This window comes from Diceros bicornis, chromosome 15 (genome assembly GCF_020826845.1).
Source record: "Diceros bicornis minor isolate mBicDic1 chromosome 15, mDicBic1.mat.cur, whole genome shotgun sequence".
In the NCBI taxonomy this organism is placed as follows: domain Eukaryota; kingdom Metazoa; phylum Chordata; class Mammalia; order Perissodactyla; family Rhinocerotidae; genus Diceros; species Diceros bicornis.
In genome coordinates, this window is record NC_080754.1 from 24,763,091 (window position 1) to 24,782,871 (window position 19,781).

A 19,781-nucleotide genomic window follows, 5' to 3' on the forward strand; every position below is an offset into this window, starting at 1 on the left:
GCTGCCAATAAAGTAAGAAAAACTCCACCGCCGAGGATGGTGGACTCCAGCCTCACAAGCGCCTTGGGGCCAGGAGCCAGAGTGTCACCGTGCCAGGCTCAGCTTGCCCCAACCCTGGGCTGACAGCCCCAGTGCCGCCCGCCTGAGTGCGGGGCCACGTCTCTCAGCCTCCTTCACCATTTATGGTAGCTGAGCCTCTGTTTGGCCGTCACGGGCCAGTAAATCCCCACACAGGGTGGGGGCCTCACTCACGCAGGGCTGCTCTCAGAGAAATCCAAACGGCCCTGGCAGAGTTCTTGCCGGGACCTCTCTGCTTCTGCTTTACAGCACACTTGGATGGGCAATCACCCAGGCCCGGCTCCTCCCACAGACCCGGGGGCAAGCATGGCCCCAAAGACTTCTTGATCCTTCATCTGGAGACCCTCACCTCCAGTGGGACTATTAGCTCAGCTAGGTCTCTCTAATCCAATCTAAACACAGACAACCCGGGCAGGCACGGGATTAGCAGGCTGTTGGCTGAAGCTGGCGAGGGAGAGGTTTGGACAACAGACCCACCACGCGCCATTCTGGCTCTCTCTGCCCCTTACTAGACTTTAGGGTGGGCTGTGCAGACCGCCAAGGAGAGCCTCCTGGTGGGAAGGTGAGAGCTGCTCCCCTGGCCCAAGGAGACGAGGCTCAGATCTGCACGCTTCCTCTTAAGTCTCGTTACCACAATTTCCCGAGGCCCCTCAAGGAGCCGTGAAATGAGATCTCTGAGGATAAAGGGGATGAACGTGTAAACCAGAATGCTGGCTAAGTTCCCGGGGGCCAGAGTCAGGCTCCCACCCCAGTGTGGAGGGCTTCTTGGAAGGACGTGGAGGCTGGTTTTTCAGTGACGACTCCATGCCAGACACTTCAGAGAAATCAGAGGCCAGAGAGTGTGCCTCCTCCTGGCAGAGAGAACATGGAGCCAGCACTAGCCACTTTCTCCATCAGTGCCAGTTCCCTTATCCTAAGGGCGACACTGCCCAGCCCATGGGCGCCAGCCTGCCCCTTTGGGCCAGGGGACATACACTCTAGAAAAGGGCAGGGCACGGGAACGAGCACAGGCTTAGAGTAGCGAGGATCTGAGTTTGAAAGGCCAGCCTGACCTACCAGCTTGGTTTGCTCAGGCAAGTTACGTTCACTTTCTGAGACCTGCAGACCCTTCTGTGTGAAATAAGGAGAGCACCACCTCCCCAGGGCTGTTGAGGTCTAAATGAGAAAATACGGGTGAGCTGCGAGTATTTAACATAGTAGCCGGCACATGATTTTTCCCTTGTCCTTTTCAGTGAAACATCCCCTGTGGCCTCCCGGAAGGCGGGTGCTCACGTTACAGGGAGACTGCCCGAGAGGCCTGAGCGTGGGGGACAGAGTGACAGTTTGCTGGGAAGGCAGAGCACAGTGCCCCTGTGCAAGCACCCAGGCCTCAGTCACACACAGGAGCTGGGGGCCCAGGCCCGGCCGAGGGTGGGGAGTCAGGCTTACCTGATGGCCCTGGACCCAAGAAGCACTTCCTGGGCACTGTCAGCAAGCCCGCCAATACCACGGCCCAGACAGCTCTGTCTGGACATCCTTGCGACTTCCTGGGACTAAGCCCTTAGCGCGGATCAATGGATGACCATGATAATCAGATTACTGGACACCAGGCTGATGATGTATAAAAACAAGCCTGGGGTGGTAGGGAGGAACAGGGTCAGAAGGAAAAGAGGGATGACTGGTGACCCTCTAGAAGCCTCAGGACCAGCACTCTGTTACCCAGTGGTCCCCAGCGTGTGCAGGGTCATTGGTGAGACCCCTAAGTCCTAGGCGGTATGTGAGTACTCCTCCTCGGTCATCTTTCAGTGTATGTGGTTTTCTTCCTACCAGATTAGAACTTCTTGAGACAAGGAAGCTCTTGCCTCTTTCCCCCGCATCTTCCCTCGGCCCCAGTGTGGGGAGGGGGTGGGGAACTGGCCTTTTCATGTCTATCTCCCATGGTAGACCCTTGTCACTGTGAATTCCTAGAGGTCACCTCCTCCACTGCCTGCCTTCAGGTGCAGTGCTCTTTCTCCAAAGACGTGTCTGCAGGAAAGGTGCTTCTAGAGAGGTGTCCAGAGGCTCCTACCATGGACAGTGACCCGGGCGCTGCAGGACACCTGCCCCAAGGTGTTCTCAGCCAGACAGGTGTAGGTGCCCTGGTCCTCCGGCAGGGCGTCCTGGATGTGGAGCTCAGCCACGCCAGCCTCGCAGGTGGAGTGAGCATACCGGATGGGCTGCTCTGTGGAGGGAAGCACAGGAAGATCAGGCCAGGGAGCACCCGGTGGTGGGGACATGAGCCCCGTCCTCAACGGGGTGGCTGTTGTTACGACACTGATGCTCACAATGCTTGCTGAGATCCACTGAGGGCTAATGAGTGCCAGGCCGACCCCCAGCCGGCTGGACAGAGGCTCAGGGTGGAGAGAGAGGCAGGTTCTAGGGAAACGAAGGAGAGGGAGCGATTGCGTGAGGTGGAGGAGCAAGACTGGGAGGACTGGGGGAGAGATTCTGGAGGCATTTAGAATGCAGGAGGGAAAGGGACATAGTTCTCTGCATTCTGTTTAAATAAACAGTCCCCAAATCTGCATCTTGGACTTCTCAGAATTCTGAGCCTGGAAAGAATCTTACAGGATCATCTGGCCCATAGCCCAGCCTCAGGCAGAACAGGCCTTGCCCAGACTGAACACGAGGTTCCTGGCTCCCTTTAGATGTCTCCAGAAACAATAATTCCATTTCCCATTGCAAATATTTATCGGAAAGCAATTCTACGACCTCCACCCCATGCTGCAATTAGGTGCATTTCTTGCATACAATTAGACGTATTTTAGGGTTCACAGTAAAGGTAAATATGGGGAACTAAAACGACTCTGGCCTCTTCTTCCCAGAGCCCTTCCAGGAGAGGCCCTTTTTTATTCAGGTCACCTAAAGTCCTGCGTGGAGATAGAAGCACAGGCTAGGAACTTCAGTGGTTTCCTTAATTCTATATATTCCTGAGACTCTATCATTCCAGGATGTGAGCTTTCATTTCCAGGGGGAAAAAAAAACCTCATTACTGAAGATTCTGGCTTTACAGCAGGAATGTGTCCAATCACCAAGAAGCAACTGTCAGCTTCTTCCCTTATCAGGCCCCAGGGTCCTGGTTTGCACTTCATAAAATTGGGGGTGGGCAGTGGAGGAGGGAGATAGTATGGAAAGAAGTCCTCTCCCCGCAATGCAATGTTTTCTTCTGCACACAGCAGCACTTCAAGTCTCCATGACAGTCTGGCAGAGACTGCCAAGCATGCCAGAGGGCCAGAGGGAAAAGATTCTGCCCGACCTCCTGAACTTCAGAAAAGTGGGGTTGGGGGCTGGGAAAGGCAGGAGCCAGGATCCTGTTCCTGAGAGGATTGAGCAACGCTCTTTGTTTTTACTTTTTGTGAAAATGACACCCTAAAACCACTCTTCCTTGAAAATACCGATACGTTCCGTCACTGCCATCAAAGTGTTTCTGCTGTCAAAACATGCACCGACGAGCTGTTTGAGAGCTCTCCTTTCACTGGGGCATAACCCACAAGCATGGGATGGAATGGTGGTCACAGAAAGGAGGTGTTGGCTCAAGGCATTCAGAATTGGGAGACACAGATCTCTCCCAGCTCCAAGACTGGGCTGGACCAGAGTTAGCGGCCACGAGAACCCAACTTGTGCACGATCGCCCTCTAGTGGGAAGAGTGTGGAAATGCCAAGATTCACCAAGAGTGAGAAGGTTGGGTTGCTTTTCAGTCCTGAGTGGTTTGACCAGGGGTCTGCAAACTACAGCTTGTGGGCCAGCCCTGACCTGCAGCCTGTTTCTGTACAGCTTCAAAGCCAATGACAGTTTTTACATATTTTAAATGGTTGGGGAAAAAAAATCAAAGGAAGACTATTTCATGGCATGTGAAAATTGTATGAAATTCCCATTTCACCGTCCATAAATAAAGTTTTATTGCAACACAGCCACATTTATTCTTTTACCTACTGTCTCTGGCTGCTTTTGTGCTACAACAGCAGAGTTGAGTAGTTGTGACAGAGACTGTATGGCCTGCAAAGCTGAAAATATTTACTGTCTGTCCTTTATAGAAAATGTTTATTGACCCCTGGTCTGGACTCTGAGCCAGATGTAAATGAAACTCTCCTACTCAGATCCATTACTAGTCCTTAACGTCCTTGTTCTGTTCCAGCCAAAAGAAGGCTGCCTCCTGTGGTTAGTCATGAGATCCGATAGGAGCTCTGTTCTTAGCGAGGAGTGGAGGGAAGGAGACCTCAATTTTCACTTATTTACCCAAAAAGACGACACACAGGAAGACTCCATGGCACCTTCTCTCACTGACTAACGAGAATTTCTAGCAAAGCCTAAGCAAACTACACCAACAAGGAAGGTTCACAATAAATGCGTCAGTGGCGCAGAAACAAATGGCGCTATATGATGCACAGGTGGTGAGAGTCACTGCTCCCTAAGGAGCCTATTCTATCAGCAGTGAGAGCTGGCTGAGACCCGGAACCTTCTGTTCCAGCCCAGCTCCTCACCAATAAAGAACCAACACCCAGAGAGGCAATGTGGGGTCTCCAAGGTCACCTGTCCACTTGGTGGCGGAGGAGGACGAGTGCTTCTGTCTCCTGACTCTTGGCAGGTGCTCCTTCATCCTCCCTGTGGACCCGCCAAGTAGATCCTGCTCAATTTCATCAAATTTATGGACTGTTCTCAGTTCTAAAATTAGCGTTTTCCCATTCTTTTGGAATGTAAAGGCTTTTTTTTTTTCAAAAGAGAAAGGTGATAGTACAGGATAGTTAATTTTTTCCAAGGACCTTACTTGGCAAAAAAAAGGTTGGCATGTCTCTGTGGGACTACAACATTAAAAAGAATTACTGGTCTATGAACCCCAAAACCACCTGCCACTAAAGAAAAGGTGAGGTCCCATGAACAACTTCTGGTGTGGTTCATTAATTTGTTGTTTATTTGCTCATTTGTTGACTGAACAACTATTTACTGAGGGCCTCCTATGAGCCTGGCCATATAAGAAGGAACTAACTTGCTTGTGCACCTATGTGCCAGGCACCTCGTTAACTGTTTTACATAAAAAATCCAATTTAATTTTCACAACTGCCACCCTGGAAGGTAGGTGGCATTATTCCCGTCTTGCAGACGAGGACTCAAGGCTCAGAAGGAAGTAGTAACTTGCCCAGTGTCCCCAGCTAGGCAACAGCAGACTCCAGGTCCCACGCTCTCTCTGGACTCTGTGCTTCCTTCTTATGCATAAATGGTTCAGAGTGATAAATGGGGGAAGCCAAGTGAGCATGCAGGTAGGGCTAAAGCGTCCAGGGAGCTGAGCAGGGGGCTGGGGTCAGGTGCTGGGGCAGAGGGCTGGGGCGGGGCACTCACCATTGAGCAGCCAAGTGATGTGGGGTACCGGCGTCCCCTGCACCAAACACTGCAGCACAAAGTCCTGGCCCTCAGTGACGGTGCAGTCCTTCAGCACACTGGAGAACGAGGGGGCCACCTCCATCATGGCCAGCCCTGCGAGGGCAAAGAACAGACAGGCCATCTCAGATCACAGCTGGCCCGCTCTGGTGACTGACCACAGTCCCCCAGAGCCTCACAAGCAGACGCCTTGCACTATCTTCACACCTGGAAGCAGGCAGCACCACCGGTGTAGAGACCTAGAGCCTGAGGCAGAGTAACCAGCAGGGGCTTTTCATGGTCACAAAACACCCCAGGTCTGGGCGCACTCAAGACCCGGGGGGGCCTGCCTCCCCTCTTCGGGGACTCGGGCACCTCCTGGCAGTCTTGACTTCTGCTGTCCTGGAGCATCCCCAGAGCTCCTTCTCCCCGCTTTCTTGGTCCTACTCTACTTTCTAGTGTCTTCTAGATTCTTTAATATGTTCCACTGGACCCCGCACAGTCTTGTGAATATCTTTTTACTTGTAGAGACCACATGCCCCCTGGTGAGGATGTTTCAATCTTAAATTATCCTAATTATTTTTTCCAATTCCAGGACTGAATCAAATGACAAAGACTCGTATGTGTTCTAGTTTTCCCACCTAGGTCAATGGTTCAGAAACGTGGGGGGCCTGGGACTATGCATTACTGAGTTCCCCCATGATTCTGATGCACACTCCAGTTGAGAACCACCAAGCTGAACTTTCCAAAAGCCTTCTACATTGGTGAATTGGGGAGCAATTTGTAGTTTGGGGGCCTTAATTAAGAGCAATAGTGATAGATAATCTCTTCTACAACACCCCGAACATGCTGTAGAAATATCACAGTGGTTGATGGCTGGGAAAGGTAACTGGATTTGGTGATTAGAAGACAGCTCACCGCGCTTTTCAAGAGAAGCTATTCAATACGGTGATGAGGAGAAAGCCATATTATATTGCAGGGCTTTAAGGGCAAAAACGAATAGTTGAGGGCTTGCTATGTGCCAGGCACTTTTCCAAATGTGACTGTGACAATGCCATGAGGTTGCTCTCTTTAGCTCAGTTTACAGAGAAAGTTAATAACTTCCCATAGCCCAGCACCATGGAGAAGCCCGGCTTTACGCCCAGCTCTCTGCCTCTACGTCAACACTTCCTCCTCCAGACCAGTGTTCCCCTAAGGGGAGAGTAGGCAGTGGGAGAGCAGCACCATCTGAATGATGGTGCATCTGAATGGGACTGACACTGAGGGACGGGATGGACAGACAACCTCGACAGGTGTGGGGAGGCACCACCTCCACCCCTTCCCCTGGCCAGCGTCAAATTCCCTCATTAGAGAAACGCCTTGGGGAGTCATTGAAAAGAATATGCGCTTTTGTGTCAGACCAACATGAGTTAGAAATATGCTATCTTTTACAAGGCATGTGACCTTGGACAAGTCACTTAACTTCATTACAGCTCAGTACTCTCATCTGGAAAATGGGTGTACCTACAAGTATCTCATAAGATTGTTGGGATAATGAAATGGAACAATGCAAGTAAAGCATTGAGCACAAAGCCTAGCACATTGAACAGGCTTTGGGGGAGTGTTAGCTGTTACTATCGACTGGAAGCTGTGCAGAGAGACTACAATGCAACATGCTTGGGGGTGAAAAAGTGGAGAGAGAAAGTAGGAGCTTAAGGGGCATCTGTGCAGACGGAAGATTTTCTCTCCCTTTTCAGGGTAGGGAACACCAGAGCACACTTGCAGGGAGAAGAAAGAGGTCTCTAGATACGGGAAGGGAGGAGATGGAAGAGATGGTGGGAGAGTAAGTCATTATTAGACACGGTCTTTGTGGAGATGGGGAGGGATGGAAAGAGAAGTCTGGGTAAGGGAAGCAGACAGCTTTTTTGCAGTGACAGAAAAAAGAGAGACAGAGGGTATTGCAGAGAAGATAAAGAACTACATCCCATGACTTGCACCTTGGTGAAGTCACCAGGAGAAGTTTTAGAACAGCTAGTGTCTCCAAGAAGAAAGGGAGTCAAGAAGCACTTCTGGAACGGCCGAGTGAGGATTTCTGAAAATCCACTCCTTGTACAAGCCACAAGAACACTGGCAAAAGTCATCAAGATCAACTTTTTCAGAACTCTGGACATTAACCAAAGGCTTGCAACATTCTAAAGAGCATTCATTCAAAAACAGACAGACAGAGGAATCTTGGTAAGAACCACAAGCTTTGCGGCAATCTCAATTCCCACCCCCCTCGCCTCACCTCTTTGCCAGCTTTGAAAATCAACATCCTCTTTCACCCCCGACTTGTTGCAAGTATAGTCTCTGTGCATAGTTCCATTTAATAATAACAGCTAGCACTCCAACAAAAGTTTGGTGGACACGATGCCACGTGTGTGTCCCCTGCCCTGACACACAGCCTGGATGATGAGACTTGGTTGGGCTCCTGGACCTGTGAACTCTGCCTGCAGGCACTCCTACCTCCACATGGAATGAATAATATTCCTTGCAAAGGCATGAACATGGAAAAATCCCAATTAAGAAGTGAGTCAACAGTATATAGTGAGAAGTCAGACTACCTCCCACCCCTTCCTATGGACTCCCAGTTTCCCTTCCTAGAGGCAACTTGTGGAACCTTCCAGAAATATTTTATGCACACACAGACATCTGTTTGCATATATATACATAGATTTTTTTTCCTTTTATGCAAATAGCATATGACACACACGGCTTTTCTCTCTTACTAACGTATCTTGGACATGTTTCACCATCAGAGTCTACAGGTCAGCCACGTTTGTTTTACAGGCTGCACGGCATCCTGCTGTCTGGATGAACCACTAAGTTCTTTTCTTTTCCTTTCTTTTTTTTGAAACGTTTCTTATTATAATAAATTTCAAACACACACAAAAGTAGAGAAAGCAGTGTAGTGAATCGTCATATACCTGTTTCTCAACTTTAATAATTATCAACTCATGGCCAATCTCATTTCATTTACACCTCCACCAACTCCCACCATACATGGATTATTTCCGAAGCAAGCATCAGAAATCATATCATTTCACCAGTACATAACTCAGTTTACATCTCTAAAACATATGGACTTAAAAAAATAACCACAAGACCATCATCACATCTTAGAAATAGCACTAATTCCTTTATATTAAATATCTTACCAATGCTCAAATTTTCCTGATGTTCTCATATGATTTTTTCAAAGGTGTCTCAATCAGGATCCATGCAAAGTCCACGTATTGCAATTGTTGATGTCGCTTACGTATCTTTTCATCTAAGTGCCCTCTAGCTTGTCCCTCCCTTCCTCTCTTTGCTTGTAGTTTATTTATTGGAAAAAAAATAGGCAAAGGTTATTTGTCCCACAGTGTTTCCAACAGCCTGAAATTTGCTGACTCTATCTCTGTGGTTTAATATGTTCCTCAATAGTCTGACAGGGGTCTAGGGTCCCCAAATAGCATTTAAAGTGAGGAGGAAACTTTATAGAGCGATAGATGGGTACAAGGATATTTATCACAGTTTTGTTACCATAGTGAAAAAATGGAAACAACCTAAATATTCAACAAAAAGAGGAGGCCTAAATTAGATACATTATTCTATGAAATATCACATGGCCATTAAAACTCATGTTCTCAAATAATATTAAATAATATAGAAAGAAATAGTATGGAAAGATACTTTTGTAACATGCTTATGTAACATGAGCAAATTAGAATAGAAAGCAGTATACAAATAGTACAATGGCAATTTTGTTTTAAAAACATTAAAATATCATTTATTTCTGAGTCATAAGATTACATATTGTTTAAATTCCCCACCATGAACATACATTACTTTTATAAGCAGACATTACAAGAAACATAAAAGATGTGGGATCCCACATCATCTCACATTACTCTAAAGGCATATATTTAGTGAATATTTGGTTCTCTGTGGTTACGAAGACGGGATACGGCTGAGGAACAGCTGCCCTGGGACAGCTGAGGAACCTAAAAAAGATAGTTCTCAGCTGGGCTGGGCCTGGGGCCTGGGCATGTTTATTTTGAGGTGATTCTGATGTGAATTCCTCATCAGGAATCATCGTCCTGGAGCAATGACTTTGGTCTTGGCATGTGGGTGGGGACGATGTTTCTGTTGGGTTGTACACTCTGGGCGGGGGGCTGTAGGAGATGACACTTGTGCAGTGTATGAGCACCCCATGAGAACCCAGGGTGACCTGGAGGAGTGTACTCACTTTTCACCCGGAGGGTCCAGCCACAGGACACCTGGCCTCGGACGTTGGAGGCTGTGCAGCTGTAGTTCCCGCTGTCCCTCACCCGGGCTCTCGGCAGGGAGAGGTAATGGGATCCGCCATCTTCATAAACCTCAATGGAGCCTTCTCGTCTCCTCACGGGGGCACCTTCCAGGAACCAGGTCACTTCGGGTTTCGGGATCCCTGAAACTACAGGGCCAGGTGAAGAATGTGAGGCCCCTGGAAAGCACATTGGGCTTATGAGGCATGGGGGGCCTGAACCCCAGGGAAGAGCTCAGTCTGGTGTGCAGCTGCTCTCCTGGTTGAGTGCCCTCAACCCTCCACTCCACAAGAGTAAACATCTCAAGACAGAGGTAGGGTACTTGGGGACGAGGGATACAAGGGTGACAAGCCAGGTCCCCAGAAGCCAAAGCCAGCAGAAGGGATGAAAGAGAAGGAGACCCTATGTCTTGTTTTGTGATGGTGATGGTGGTAATGGGTTTCCCCCTCTAGGGTGGTAAGAATTAGGGTACAGGGTCCACGATCTATCCAACAATGAACACGGGGCTACTGTTAGGTGCTTCTCCAGAACGAGGGACATTACTAGACTGAGTCTTTCCTCAGGGAAGACCCCTGTGGGGTGGCTTCCTGGGGGTAGGGTGGGGGTCTAGTTCGAGAGGATGAGTGGATACAGGAGGCTCAGACCACTGTGCTGAAGGGAGGGAGCGGCCACCCAGGGGCTACACTGTGGGGTCCAGTGACCTTTGTTAGCTCTACTCACCCTCACATCTGAACTTGACTGTTTGATCTTCATTGACTTCCTGGCTTTGGGGCTTACTCTCAAATTTGGGGAATGTTGAATCCCTCCAGCTCTCCATGGGGATTTTCCTGGTAGCAACCTTGCTCACAGCTTCTTGGCTTCCCAGGCCAGACTGCCTGGTGGGGAGGGTGCCTGGAGGGGGAGCAGCTGGTCTCTCTTTCTCTTCTCTGGAAGGAGAGAGGGCGCCCGAGACCGGTGCTCTTGGTTCTGGCTGGACTTTTGCAGCCTGCAGGGTGATGGTGCTGGAAGTCTTCTGCAGGACAGGGGTCCTCAAGGCCTTTCTAGGTGAGTCCTCAGGCTCCAGCCTCGATTCCCTCAGGGGCTGAGGAAGGCTGCCTGTGGCCCAGGCAGGGGAGGCCCCTCGCTGGGTGCTAGAGCAGTTTTTACGTTCAGCTGCAGGTTGCAAGGTGTCCAGTGTTGGCCCCTGCGTGAATCCATTGGTCACTTCCTTCCTGATATCTGAATTGGCTGCCTTTGTTCCTCTCACAAATGACCTGTTGGTGGTCGGTGGGGCAGGGAGGGATGACAGGGGGGAAGGAGAAGGAGGAATAGAATGATCACCTGCTTATTCACAAGCATTACTCATCACAAGCAGATTCTGGAGATCACAAAGCCCGCAATTAAGAGAGAGAATAAGAGCAAAAGTCTTTCTCGGCCCCTTTCTCAGTTTCAAGCCAGAAACATGCAGCCATTCCTGACACTTCTCTGTCCTGTATCCCCAGGCCAGAGCCTGTTCTATCTACACTTATTAAATCCACCTCTTTTCTCTTCTCCTTGAGCACTGCCCTAATTCAAACCACACAGCCGGTTTTCCCCGGTCACGCTTGCCCTCTCTCATCCATGTTCCACACAGCCAGCACGGTCAATCTTCTATAAACATAAATCGAATCATGTCGTTTCAAGCTTAAGGATTTTCCAAGAGCTTTCCCACTATATTAAGAATAAAGCTGAGCTTCTCGAGACGGCCTGCAAGGATGCAGCTGGCTCGGCTGCCTCTTTTTTTTTTGCTGAGGAAGATTCGCCCTGAGCTAACATCTGTTGCCAGTATTCCTCTTGTTTTCCTCTTATGTGAGCCTCCACCACAGCATGGCTGCTAACAGACCAGTGGTGTAGGTCTGTGCCTGGGAACCGAACCCAGGCCGCCAAAGTGGAGTGCGCCAAACGTAACCACTAGTTAAGGGGCTGGCCTGCTCCAGCTGCCTCTGGAACCTCTGTTGCCCATCAGGCTGCAGCCACGTGGGTGTTCTTTTGGGATCCCCAGCGCCCACCTCTCATCTCACTGCTTTTGCCCACGCTGCCCCCTCTATTAGAATGCTTTCTCCCTGAGCTTTTCTTCACCGAGCTAATATTACTCCTCACAGGCCTGAGCTCAAACGTCAAGTTTTCAGAAAGGGTTTCTCGGACCCTCTAATCCACATTAGCACTTCTCTGTTATTCTTCCTTATAGATGCATCACAGTTTGTAATCGTATATTCATGTGGCTCTGCTTAAAGCCCTTCTCTGCACTAGACCTCTGCTCACCCCGCATACCCAGAGTCTAGCACTGAGCCTCGCACACAGGAAAGGAAGCCCCTGATGAAGATGTGCTGGAGGATCGAGTCGATTCTGGCCTGGAACGTGTAAGGCACCTTTTCCAGAGCAGAGTGCCCTTCCTAACTAGTAAAGATACTGAGCAGATACTGAGCAAGACGACAGCATTGGGTCTCAATACTGATGGCAAGCCTCACATGTTACAATAGGAGAACAAAAAAAACACCCCAAAGAAGACAACGTCCCCAAACAGTCAGCTCTCCCTCCCTTTCTGGTGACTCAGAAATTCAGGGCATTTTTCAATTACAGTCCCTCTTTTCCTGCAGGACATTTCAATGAAAACATAATAATCACAAAGCCTAGACATACCTATTGGTGTTCTCCAAACCTGGAAAAAGGGAGAAGGGTAGAAAGACTGTTAGTGGAATATTTTACACACTGAGGAGACAGTGATAAGACAACAATCTCATTTATTACAGAGTTTTTACTCCCTGAGCTCTCACTGGCCCCCTCACTGTGGTCCCACCTCCCTTCCCCTTCCAGCTTCCCTGGTCCTGGACGTCTTGGGTTAATCTGATAAACTCCTTGGAGTCCTGGAGACACTGTCAGCACTTCCACTGCTGCCCTGGCCCTTTTATAGGGGCCTCTGCTACCGTACCCTGTGGCCTGTCCTGGTCAGCAGCCTACAGATGGAAACAAAACCCATCGAGGGACAAACAAAACAAAAAGCCACTGAAAATTTCAGTTTAACTTCCATGTGGCCCTCAAAAACAAACCCCCAAAGGGATCATTTCTGACAAATACCTGCTTTAAAAATGTACAGGGAAAGTGTAATTTTATTCAATTCTTCAAAGAAAAAACATACAATATATATTTTTTCCTGCCAAATTATTTTTTTAAAATTTTATCATGAAAAATATACAATAGTAGAGAGAAGGATATAACAAACTTTGAAAGCCATCACTCAGATAAGGAAATATGAACATTTGCCAGCCTTATCTATCTCTTTTGGTTTTGTTTTTTTTTTTTGAGGGGCTTTTTCTGGGGCTATTTAAAACAAATCCCAGGCAACATATCATTTTGTCATTTGGTACTTGAGGAACAAACAGGTCTTAATTCAATGCTCGGACAAGTAAAGGGAGGGAGACTAAAACACTCCCCTCAGCGCCTAACAGCAGGTCCCAATCCCGCAGTGAGCTGTGAAGTCCGATCCTTCAGTCAGGACGAGGCTGTTTTTTCCCTTAATGGTGTAGAATAGAATAGAAAATACCAGCATGTACTGTACATAGCACAATGCAGGATTGTTTCATGAAACTGGTTTCAGTTAAATATGTTTATATACATATGTGTGTCCCGGGTTGCAATGTAGAATCAATTTCTTTCTGTGGGTTGTGAAACACTTGGGCCAAAAAATGCTAATGAGAGCAAGGAGGAATAGTTTCTGAGAAAGGAAGGGGATGTGGAAGAGAAATGTCATAGAAGAAAAGAGGTAAGACAGGAGGAGGGGAGAGTGAAGGCCGTGTCCCCCAAGATCCTCAACTCCCACCCTGATCAAGTTTCCCGCTCCCATGAGGTGACATTAATCCCCTTCCCCGGCCACATGCTCCAGCCTCCCCAGGCTGGACTTGGCAGAACCAAGGGGAATGTAAGGAGGAGACATGTTCAAAGAGATTTCAAAGGAAAAACCAACAGAGGTTGATGATGACAGCAGGGGTCAAAGGTGACACTGAAATATCCAGTCTGGGTGAGAAGGAAAACGAGGAAACTGGGGTGGGAAGAGTTAAGTTGAGGGACACCTGATTTGAAGGACAGAGTGGACGGTGAGTTAAATTTTAGGCAGGTTAAATTTGGGGTGATGGCAAGACATTAGCAATGTCCACTCTTCCAATTGGCAATTAGAGATACAAAAAGGGAGTCTGAGCAAGAAGACTGAAGACAGAGGTATGGGACAGAGTGTGGGGACACAAGTAAAGCATCTTCCTCTGTGGCGGAATCTGTGCTGCCGCCCACTTCCTTTCTTCTGGTTCAAGACCCTGCCCCGGGGAACGCATGGGTATGTGAGAGGGATACGTGTAACACACAGATGCGTAACGAACAAGCAGCTCCTTCTAGTAAGGATCGTTCTGCACAAGCCTCTCCCACCAGTTGATACCTTGGATGGAAAGCTCAGCTGACATGGAGGCCTTCCCTGACCCGTTCACCACCAAGCACGTGTACACTCCCACATCATCTTGGTTGACCTCATGGATTTCCAGAACTTGCATCCCATTCTTCTCAGACATAGACACACGGGCACTTGGCTGCAGGGGAACATCTCCCTGTGGATGGCAATAGGGTAGCTTCGTCAGGGAAACCTGCTCACCTTTCGGCACTGTCCTCCTATCTCCTGCCAAGACTGGTGGGACAGACATCAGGCATGACAGCAGAGCCCTCTGCTCTGGGCTCTGTCAACATGCTCAGAGAGCAGTCTTTGGACAACCCAGGGGCCCTGACTCGAGGTCCATGCATGCTGTGTGGTGTATGTTCCAGCTTAGAGCAGACGTATGGAACCTGTTTCAAAGGAGCCCTAGATTGTGGGAAGTCCTATATTTCTCACTTTAGTTCTCCTTTGCCTCCCTCTTCCTTTTATTCTTTTCCCTGGGTCAGTTCAGGAGAATTAGGAAATAGATAACAAGTGTCCCATCGCTCATTATTTTATTTTATTTTTTGGTGAGGAAGATTGGGTGAGCTAGCTAACATCACTGAGCTAACATCTGTGCCAATCTTTCTCTATTTTTTGTATGTGGGATGCTGCCATAGGATGGCTTGATGAGTGGTGTGTAGGTCCGTGTCTGGGATCCAAACCCCAGGCCGCCAAAGTGGAGCATGCGAACTTAACCACTATGCCACTGGGCCGGCCCCTCTCATCACTCATTTTTATTCAGGAGTTCCATCTGTGAAAAACCTACTCTTTCTGGCCTTGACCCCAAGAGTCCCCTATGGCTCCTCACTGCCCTGTTTAACATCCCCCACCACCACCTCCACTTCCCCCTCCCCCACCTCCTCCTCCCTCTCTGCCTTCACATTGCCCAGCCCTGAATGATTTATAAAGCACTTCCATATGGAGCCTCTCAACAGTACTTTGAGGTAGGTGGGATGATCTCTGCCTCACAGATAAGGAAGCCAGGGTTCCAAGAGATCAAATGACTTGCCCAGTATCACATGCTTTGTGAACCAGGTTGCTGTGGCTTGAAACCTAGACCCATGACTTCAAATTCCACTCTCTTGAGATGTCAGGTCTGTGTTGACTCAGAAGTTTTATGCTCTTTTGTGAGTGTGTGGATTATGGGACTCTGTGGAGGGAGTGACAGAGGGAGAGTGTGCAAACAGGGGCAAGAACAAGCACGGCTATCAAAGATACAGAGCACCCTCGAGAACCATCTACTGAAACAGAAGGGACCGACTGGAAAGGCAGACTCCCACTAGCCCAAGGGTCTAACCCTGAACTCTCAGGGGCCCCAGACCTGGGCCAGAGTCAGGGCAGACAAAACCTCACCTTGAGCCAGGTGACCTGTGGTTGGGGCCGGCCAGTGACCTTGCAGGAGAATCGTCCCATCTGTCCTTCTTTGACCACGGCTCGGCCCAGCTTGGTAGCAAACTTCGGTGGGCACTCTCCCCAGATGCTAGGACGGGTCTCCACTGGGGGGGCTGTGAATCTGTCCCTGGAAAGAAATCAGCAGAGAACCCAGCAGCAATTCAGATCCTCTTCTCTCCACAACACCCTCCCACCCAAGTCACTTAAGTTGGAGTCAGAAACCAGCCTTTGGTTTCCTTTGGCAGCCTTCCCAACTCTATGCCTCAAACACATTTCTGATGCACCCTCTGGAAAAATCTGTGGCACCAAAACCTATTTCCTCTACCTCCTGGCCATGCAGCTAGACTCCATTTACTAGCCTCCCTTGAAGTAAGGTATACCTGAATTCTACTGAGCTCTGGCCAAAAGCCTGGGTTTCGGCCAAGAGACTGCAAGCAGAAGAGCTGTATGCCATTTCTAGGGTGAACTCACAAAAACCTCCTGTGAGATTCTCCACATTCTTTCTTGCCCACTGTTTTGGCTAGATGCAGAGGGTTGAGCAGAGGCTCTAAGGCCTAGGAGATGATGGAGCCACAAGATGGAAGGAGCCTGGGTCCCTGAAGGATAATGGGAAGGTTCTCCACCTGTTCAAGAATATCTGAATCGACTTTGCTTGAGTAAGAAATAACTTTTCCTGTGTTAGCCATTGGGGTTTGGGGGCTTTTCTGTTACAGCAGCTACTGTTACTTACCCTTACTAATCCTGGTTTACACTCCATAAGAAGTGTCCCATATTGATGGCCTCTTTGAAGTCTACTTATTTAAGTCTTCTGACTATTGCCTTGATTGTTAGAGATCCCTGCAGACTATGGTCACACAGCCCACTTCCTCAGCATTTAGCAGCTGGACCAGTCAAAGGGGCTATGCACAGAGGCCACCAGGTTGGGAGGCTCTGTGTTAATGACACATCACATCCCAATAGGCTTCTGCTTTATCTATTATAACCCAGGATGCCCAAGAAGATGTACTCCGTACACGTGTTCTGTCAAGTCAGCAGGAAAAGCCAATCCAGTGCGTCCCTTGGCTTGAACATCCCAGAACTTACCCCAAGGTTTTGGAAACAATAGGCTGATCATGCTTCTTCACAAAGGCCCCTGCAAGTGGAAAACAAAGAGAAAGAGGCTTGAAGGTTCAGGTCTGAGCCACCAACTTGGAGCAACAAAAGTCAGGAAGTGTCAACAAGAGGGGTGGAGTGAGATAATGACGGAAAGAGGGCACCCTGCCTGAGCCCTACTGGGTCAGGCACCATGGGGGGCATGTTACATACATCATCACATGGATTTCCTGCAATAATTTAAGGCAGCTGGTATTATATCATCCTTCTATTTTTAAACAGATGAGAAAAATGAGATTCAGAGAAGTTAAGTTGCCCTCTTGAGTCACAGAGCCAGCGCAGGAATGCATCCAGCCCTGTCTGTTCTAGAACACTCAACTGTTCCGCTGAGCTGTTAAATGCCACAGGACTTTCCATTTTGGGGATTAACTGTGGTGACCCACGACCTCTCCAGAAAACGACCCAGTTGAAGGGAGGGAGGGAGATGAGCATGCATCCCTATTATCACGTCTGTTCATGTTTGACACAATCAACACTCCATCCTTCTACTTAAGGCCCAGCAGATAGCAATATCTGTCCTGCTGGCATGGAGCAGATCATTGGAGATGAGCTACCGTGGAACCAACACCTCACCAGAACCTGCACCAGCAGCACACTGGTCACTGCTGGTCCTGGGTGAGGCACTGTGGTGCTGGATAGGAAGCAGTTAAATAGCAAACCCAGCAAGGCAGCTGGGTCAGCTCCTTTTATCCAGCTGCTGCTCCTGGGGAGACCAACTCATACTGTGACCAGGAAGTGACTGTAAAGTGGTAGGGTATTTCTGAGGAATAGGGTGGGGGGAGAGGAGGACATTTTTGAGATGGTGATCAGCCTAGAAGTTGTTCTCTTTTTGCCACAAGCTGAAAATGTTTATAAAACCCCACCCAAGGCACACATAGAAAGGGTAAAAGTCATTCCCTGACATCAGCAGGCAGCTGCAATGGGAGATTTGCAGGGTGTTTACAGGAAAATGGTGAACTGCCTTAAATTCGGGCACCGACCACATCTACGTGAATGCATAGGAACATAGGAATGGAGGACAAAGAGCATGGTATTTCCCTTGGCCACATCTGGTTCAAGGTTTCACCAGAACCTTAGTGAAAAAGGATTAATAACAAACACCAGCATCACATTGAAGTTGTGGTTCCACATGGATTGGCAATTATTGTACATGTGTTTCTGTTTAACATAACTATTTAGTGAGCTGTGTATATGTTTTCATTCCATAATGTGGGTTGGGTTCTTGTCATTCTGCTCTAGGTTAAAAGAACTTCTAAGCTGATAAAAGGAGAGACCTGTTCTGGGAGGACCCAACTGACAATTACAGTCAAGATGCAGGGGCCCCTCAGACACTGCTGGAGGAAGTGCAAACCAGTCAGTCCTTTAGAAAGTATTTGAGCAAATGAGAATCGAGCTCTGAAGATGCTCTGCTCTTAGACCAGCACCTTCCTTTCTGTGCTTCCGGTCAAAGGAAATGATGCTAAAAGTAGAAACAAAGTTTACAAAGCTGTTCACTTTGGTCTTGTTTGTAATAGTAAAAATTAGAAACAATGTAAATGTCACACAGTAGGAAGACAATAAGCAGTTAAGTAAAATGTACGATTAGACATCTTATTCTGCCATCAAATTATGTTTAAGAATATATGAAACACGCAGAAATATGTTAAAATATTATCTCTTTGCTCCTCAGCACACTCCAATTGGGCTGTGATCCTTGACACTCCACTGAGCTCCATCCTGACCACCATCTTGCCAAACCCAATGGTTAAGCCTCTTCTTTGTCTCACTCAGTAGCACTTGACAAGAGGGGCCACTGCCCTTCAAAGCACTTTCTCCTCCAGACTCTCCTGCTTTTCCCAGGTTGCCTACTCTTCCTCAAACTCTTTCTGTGCTTGACCTTGCATGTGGGAGTCCCTGGCTGAGTCCTGGGGCCTCTCCTCAGTGCTACTGACTCTCTCCCAGGAGGTCTTAGACAGTCCCACAGCCTTAAATGTCATCTATAAGCTGATGACTCCCAAACCACATGTCCACCAGAACGTCTTATTCATACATCAGCGGTATCCAGAACAGTGCCCAGAACATTGTAGGTATTCAAATATTTGTTAAATAAATAAATTTTATAAAAAAAAAGAGCAGCATACAAACTTTTCTATTCAATGTGATCATAATCAGGTAAAAATAAAATAAAACACGCAAACACAGGAAAATGACCAGAAGAAAATGTATCAAAATGTTATTAATAGCGATTGTTTTTGGGTGGTGGGACTACGAGTAATTTTATTTAGCTCTATTTTCTAAAACCTATAAATACACTGATAAGGAAAAAACAAAACATGCTCTAGTTACCAAAAAAAGCAAAAAAAAAATTGGGGGGAGTTGGAGAAAGAAAGTAAAAAAGGGAAAAAGATTCTGGCATCCAAACAGGTGACTAGGACCTCTTACACATGCTCTGTATCACAGCACTAGCCACATACCCAATCACTAAGACCCCTAAAAATATCCACGTACCAGTCACTGTACTTATGAAGCTATCCACGTACCAGTCACTGTACTTATGAAGCTATTGTATCACTCATTTCATCTTGAAGTAAAGATCTGATAAAAATTAGACTGATCAATTGAGGAATGGATAAATAAAATGTGGTCTGTCTACACAGTGAAATATTATTCAGCAATACAAAGGAATAAAGTAATGAAACACGCCACAACATGGATGAACCTTGAAAAAATTTGCTAAGTGAAAAAAGCCAGACACACACAAAAATGTAGGATTCCATTTATACAAAATGTTCAAGAGAGGCAAATCCACAGCGACAGAAAGCAGACTAATGGTTGCCAGGGGCAGGGGGAGGGTGGATGGGCAGTGACTGCTTGAGGAGTATAGGGTTTCTGTTGGGGTTGATGAAAAGTTCTGGAATTAGACAGCGGTGATGGTTGCAAAACATTGTGAAGTACTTAATGCCACTTTAAAATGGTTAAAATGGTAAATTTTATGTTGTGTGTATTTTACCACAATAAAAAAACTAAACTAAGC

At 47.9% G+C, this 19,781-nt stretch overlaps 1 protein-coding gene across 1 annotated transcript in view; it reads right to left on the reverse strand.

Annotated features, from left to right (window-relative positions):
- Positions 1 to 19,781, reverse strand: part of MYLK (myosin light chain kinase) — a 268,738-nt gene that overhangs the window by 105,374 nt on the left and 143,583 nt on the right. Inside the window, exons 4-11 of the mRNA XM_058555934.1 lie at positions 16,700 to 16,748; positions 15,578 to 15,743; positions 14,195 to 14,360; positions 12,412 to 12,430; positions 10,474 to 11,006; positions 9,696 to 9,902; positions 5,432 to 5,566; positions 2,126 to 2,278 (exon numbers count right to left, since the gene is read on the reverse strand). Of these exons, the coding sequence (XP_058411917.1) occupies positions 2,126 to 2,278; positions 5,432 to 5,566; positions 9,696 to 9,902; positions 10,474 to 11,006; positions 12,412 to 12,430; positions 14,195 to 14,360; positions 15,578 to 15,743; positions 16,700 to 16,748 (1,428 nt within the window). The remainder of the gene's footprint in view (positions 1 to 2,125; positions 2,279 to 5,431; positions 5,567 to 9,695; positions 9,903 to 10,473; positions 11,007 to 12,411; positions 12,431 to 14,194; positions 14,361 to 15,577; positions 15,744 to 16,699; positions 16,749 to 19,781) is intronic.